Source organism: Peromyscus leucopus, chromosome 9 (genome assembly GCF_004664715.2).
Source record: "Peromyscus leucopus breed LL Stock chromosome 9, UCI_PerLeu_2.1, whole genome shotgun sequence".
In the NCBI taxonomy this organism is placed as follows: domain Eukaryota; kingdom Metazoa; phylum Chordata; class Mammalia; order Rodentia; family Cricetidae; genus Peromyscus; species Peromyscus leucopus.
The window spans coordinates 113,234,638-113,240,637 of NC_051070.1; the positions used below are offsets into that span (position 1 = coordinate 113,234,638).

Sequence of the window (6,000 nt, forward strand, 5' to 3'; positions counted from 1 at the left end):
CCATGCTATGAACCGTAAGTCTCCCACTCCCCCTGAAAAAAATGTTGACAGGTGCTAGCTGGCAAGGGGATTAGCAAGTAGAAGGAAGGGCTGGAAGGATGGCTCAAGCAATTAAGAGAACTGGCTGCTCTTCCAGAGGACATTGGTTTAGTTTAGTTCCCAGCACCCACATGGCAGCTCACAACTGTAACTCCAGTTCCAGGGCATCTGATGGCAAATACACGGTGCAGACACACAAACAAAACACCCATACACATATAATTCTTAAAAACAAAGTTGTTTGGAGGGACACAAGAGGGTAATGGGGTTATGATATGACATCATGTACATATATGAAAATGCCATAATGAAACCCTTAAGCCTTATTGTATAGAATATATGCTAGTAAAAAATTGTAAATTGACAGGCGATGGTGGTGCACACCTTAAATCCCAGAAGAGAACTCTGAGTTTGAGGATGTAGTTTTGGTGCTTGTCCTGGATCTCGCTCTGTAGACCAGGCTAGCCTCGAACTCACAGAGACCTGCATTGCTCTGACTCACGAATGCTGGGATCAAAGGTGTGCATCACCTTTGAGGCCAAAATGGACAGCCAGAGCTGAAGAGAAACCCTGTCCAGAATAAAAAAACAAAAACAAAAACAAACAAACAAAAGCAAAACAAAACAAAGCTAGCCTGAGCTACATGGGAGAAAAGGAAATAATTAGCAGGGCAGCTAGTGACCAAAGGTGGTCTATGATTATGAGTCCAAGGCTACTATCTACTGGTCTTATTACTATCATACAATGTGTCTCCATTTGTTCACAACTGATCTGTAAATGGCTTTTCTATCTAAAAAAATTAATACCTGACAATGTTTTAAGAATGTGTTTTGCCGGGCGGTGGTGGTGCACGCCTTTAATCCCAGCACTTGGGAGGCAGAGGCAGACGGATCTTTGTGAGTTCGAGGCCAGCCTGAGCTACCAAGTGAGTTCCAGGTAAGGCGCAAAGCTACACAGAGAAACCCTGTCTCGAAAAACCAAAAAAAAAAAAAAAAAAAAAAAAAAAAAAGAATGTGTTTCATCTCTACATCAATGTTGAATGAACATAATGCTGTTAGTAAAAAATACACTGGTGTAAGTCAACATGAGCCACTACAAATGAAATTTCTTGCTAGGTTTACTTCTATGTAGAGAAAAATCATTGTTTTCAAAATCCAGTTATCCAGATTCAATTCTAAAACACCATGACTCAAAAAAACAACTATGCTGGGCGGTGGTGGCGCACGCCTTTGATCCCAGCACTCGGGAGGCAGAGCCAGACAGATCTCTGTGAGTTCGAGGCCAGCCTGAGCTACAGAGCAAGATCCAGGACAGGCACCAAAACTACACAGAGAAACCCTGTTTCAAAACAAACAAACAAAAGACAACTATAGAGCCAGGTCCAATTTCAGCAACTGGGGAGATGGAGGCAGGAAGTTTAAAAAAAAAAAAAAAAAAGGACAAGTGCAGATTTTGTTTGAAAAGATGAACATCTTTTATAAACTGTACTACTAGTCTAAGAACTTTGGAGAGAAATACTGTCAAATTCATTTACTAATTATAATTTACTTTTGATAACATACTAGATGTAGAATAAAATATGGCAATGCATCTACAGGACAATGTAGATGTCTCTAATGGCTCATGGCTCTCTATACTACAGAAAATAGTCCAACCAATAAATACTACAACACACATCAAAATCAGTAAGATCCAGGTATTCATCCCTCAGACCCCCTCCCACTCTTGGGATTTCTCACAATTTAATAAATCTCTATCTGCTCTGAAAAAAATATTAAAATACAAAACCTTTTAGAACATATAGTCCTCTAGTATTTATGGTGAACATAATCTTTCCATCTCCAAGTTCTCCCCAAGGTTGAATATATGCTATTCTAATTTCACTGGAAACAAAACATACAACTGATCAAGTTAACTTTAATACTAGATTATAATGTCACTGGTGGTGACACAAGCCCATAAACCCAACATTAAAAGGCTAAGAGAGCATTATCAAATATGAGTTTGAGGCCAGCCTGTGCTACAAAGGGAGCTCTTGCCTCAAAAGGGGACTGTGGATGTATGCAATGTGATCAACCATCAGGCTTCTGCTGTTATAACTTCTCACCATGATGACTATACTCTGAAACTGTGAGCCAAAATAAGCCCTGCCTCCCTAAATAAGTAACATTAAAATTTAGACTATTAATAGCCTTGCTTCACAGTTAAGTAGTTCAAGTAATCTATATATATATATATATGGTCAAATTCCATCTGCACAATTTACTAATTGACAAGTTACTTCTTAGTACTTCAGTTTTTCTGTGAAACGGACATAATACCTACCACACAAGATTCTTGAGAATTATTGTGTACAAGTACTATATTGCCCGCTAGTATTATTACGCCACTAAAATGGCAGTATTTAGATGTCATGCTATTATGATCAAGTAAAGATCAAATAAACATTTAAGAGCTGGATGAGTTGCTATAGGTATGAAACTATAGCACTTAGGATACTTGAGGCAAGAAGACTGCTACATTATTTGATGCCAGCATGGGCTATGCAGTAAGACCTGTCTCCATTATAACTTTGAAAGTCAATAAATTATACTGAATGGTATTTACTTTTATGGTTTTTTTTTTAATTAACATACTAACTTCAAATTTCACCATAAATAGTCACCTATTAGAATATGAATGCAACAAAACTTTTAATGCTAAAAACTCAAGGCCTATCTATAAGTTTCTTATTCTAGTAAGTCAGATGTCTACTAGTACAACAAGCCAAAACCTGAACATACTTTTCAAACCTTCCAATCAATGTTAGAATGAAACTAACAATGCCTATACCATTTATTTTTTTTCCTTTCTTCTAACTTCTTGTTCTCTACTGTTCACTATAAGCCTATTATGTGATGTTAAAGAAAATGAGAAATAGGCTGGGTGTGATGGTGCTCACCTTTAATCCCAGCACTTGTGAGGCAGAGGCAAATGGATCTCTGAGTTCCAGGCCAGCCTAATCTAAATAGTAAGTTCCAGGCTCTGTCTCAAAAAACAAAAAGAAAAAGAAACACTCCTATAATCATTCTAAAGTGATAAATGTTTTTCTACTAAAAAGTTGAAACTCCAAGTCAACTTCTCCCAACATACAACAAAATCCGAGATGGTAAGCTAGTTGTTGAAAGCTCCAAATTAAGAACTAGATCATGGTATCTATCACCAGTAATTTCTGCTAGTAGGGAGGCTTAGGCAGAAGCATTTCAAGCTCAAGGCTGGAGCAAGTTAAAAAGATCCTATCTCTATTGTTTTTTGTCTGTTTGTTTTGTTGTTTTGTTTTCAAAAGTTGTGATTTTTAGGGGGTTGGGGATTTAGTGCTGTGATAGAGCCCTGGGTTTGGTCCTCAGCTCCAGAGAGGGGGGAAAAAAGTTTTGATTTAGCCCTATCATGTACTATTTGAACTGCTGCCGGTGTACAGTTAGATGTTAACAATTATTTTCAGTAAACATGAAGTCTACCATGCTTTCTTAACTACAACCTCCCTTACAGATAAAACCGTATCCCTAGACAAAATGGAAAATATAAACATTTCCCCCAAGGAATATATCAAACTCCATGGAGAAAGCAACTAGGGTTTATATTCCCTAATTCCCTATGCCACTTTTAGTACTTTCAAGTGCAGTCAGAGCAACTTCTGGATTTGGCTTATGCAATTTAAGAAACACATGCCACCTTACCCATATTTCAAACCGAATCCTAAGGCTAAGCCAGTTCAGTGTGTTTTGTTGTTGTTTAGTTTTTAAGGTGGTTTGTTCACACCCTTAGTCATTTAAAATCTAAAAGAGATGTTTAAAAGGCTTTGGTACAGTCTGAAATGTTAAGGCCCCAAGGCTCATAATCAGATCCTATATGAAAGAACTTCCAACCTATTCTACCAATGGCTTTTGGGGATGAGTGACTTTTCTTGTATCAACACAACCATCCACACCTCAACTACACCAAGAGAATTCACTATCTTGCCTTACATCCTAAAGTATTACATTACCCCATTTTAAAGAATGTTTCTAGAAACATTCAAGTTAGGTGGGCAAAGGTCAATTTCATCCTCCTCTGAATGCTTTCTCGTGCTATTTCCTTGCCGTTGTCATCTAAATAGAAAGGAATTTTCTTTGTACTTTCATAATCTCAGTTGTGAAAACAGAGCTGGTTACGCAGATGCATATTATTTCCATCAAGATTCTAAATCTTCAGATTTGAATGACAAAAAAAAAAAAGAAAGAAACAGCTCTGGGAAATAAACCACTAAAAAACTGTAACACGCAGTAAGGCAAGAAGGGAAAATTTAAACCAAATCCAGAAAATTCCAAATTACTGGACAGTCAAAACCTACTCTAACGAAAGTGTTGCACGTTTTACAATATGGCACTAAGATTTCAAAAAAAAATGTAACTGTTCCTACATTGATTTCAAAAATAAAGAGTAGACTTCTTAAAAATCGGAAGTTCAAGGTAAATTGGAGATTCTTGGTCAAAATAGAACTTCTCATTTTCCCCCCATAGGGAAATTAATGCACCAAGAACCTACCTTCCCATCCTTTTAAAATGCAAATGCCATAGTAAGTTTGGAGTTAAACATAAGAATCCTATTTAATCTAATGCTTAAAAAAAAAAAAACCCTATATGGAAATGAAGTGTGATGGAAAACTGTGCATGGAGCTCATATCCTAATGGAGATTTTCTAAATAAGAGAAGACGCTGGCATGGAGCACATTTCAAGTAGACACGCATAGCTGAAGAATTTCCATAGTGAGAAAGCACTTGTCCTCAGAACGCAATGGCCTTGGAGAAAGCCTCAGAATCCATGGCCACGGGCTATTTCCACAAGCCGACTTCTCAGAAGCATCTTTAGGAGGCGGCCACATCAGCTTCTCTGCCATCGGGGGTTGGGAAGGAGGGGGCACCGAGCCCCATCTTTCCTCTCGGGGAGCGGCAGCCTTATGGATACGCTTCAAACCTGAGCTACTTCCAGCTTCCACGGGGACAGGGGCAGCGGCGGAGCGTGGTTCCACCCTCTGCTCTCGCCCCAAGCGCAGCTGGGCGGCCGTGGCAGCGAGGGCGAGAGACGGCGGGCGCTTGCTCGCGTGCGTGTTTACGTGTGTCGGGTGGGTGTGGGAAGAGGAGAAGGCAGCGAGGTCCTAATGAGAAGATGGAGGGGGGGAGAGAGAGACAGAGAGGGGGTCGGGGAGAAGGGGAGGCACCACCTTTCTTTTCTCTGCTCTTCCTGGGGATCTGAAAACTCCGCCTAACAGGCCTTTCCGGCTCTTCGGCGCCTTTGGGGAGAGCGGCCGCGGGCGCCTCGGAGGTGTGCTGAGGCTGCTCGTGGCCGTGGCTCCGGGCGGCTTCGGCTGCCGCGGTCTCCTCGGGCCCCGCGCCGCCGCCGCCGCCGCTGCCACCGCCGAGCTCCGCGGTGGAGGTGGTGGAGGAGCCGCCGCCGCCATCTTGTGGAGAGGACTCAAGCTCCGGAAGCGCAGGCTTCATCCCGTCGTCGCCGCCGCCGCTCTCCCAGCTCGCGTCCGTCGAAGAGGCCTCGGTCTCCGCGGCGGTCGCCATGGCGCGGCCGTGAGGCGCTCCCGGGAAGCTTCCGCCCGGCGGGCCGACGGGGCGTGGGGGTTGGGGGCAGCGCGGCCCCCGCCGCCGAGTTCCTCGCTACCCACCCGGCCCCTCCGCCCCCGGGGGGTTGGGGGGCCGCACGCCGGCCTCCGAGGCGCCTGTCGAACGTCCGGGAGACCCCGAGCGCGCCGCTCGCCCCGGGAGCCGCTCCCGACTGCAGGCGGCTTTTCCACCGGGCCACCCAACGTGCTCGCGTCGGGCCCGGGAGAGGGGCGGGGCCTCGGCGGGCCCGCTCGGCCAATAGGAGCGCGGGGCCCGCCCTCGCGAATGCAGAGAGACGGCGCCGGGGGGCGGGGCCCTCGCGAGGCCGAGC

The 6,000-nt window shown here is 43.8% G+C and overlaps 1 protein-coding gene across 3 annotated transcripts in view; it reads right to left on the reverse strand.

Annotated features, from left to right (window-relative positions):
- The window catches only part of Tasor (transcription activation suppressor), a 59,530-nt gene extending 53,765 nt beyond the window's left edge, over nt 1-5,765 (reverse strand). For all 3 annotated transcript variants that reach the window (XM_028882400.2, XM_028882399.2, XM_028882401.2), the window contains exon 1: nt 5,279-5,765. In XM_028882400.2, the coding sequence (XP_028738233.1) occupies nt 5,279-5,627 (349 nt within the window). In that variant the 5' untranslated portion in view covers nt 5,628-5,765. The remainder of the gene's footprint in view (nt 1-5,278) is intronic.
- Nucleotides 5,766-6,000: the final 235 nt, after the last annotated feature.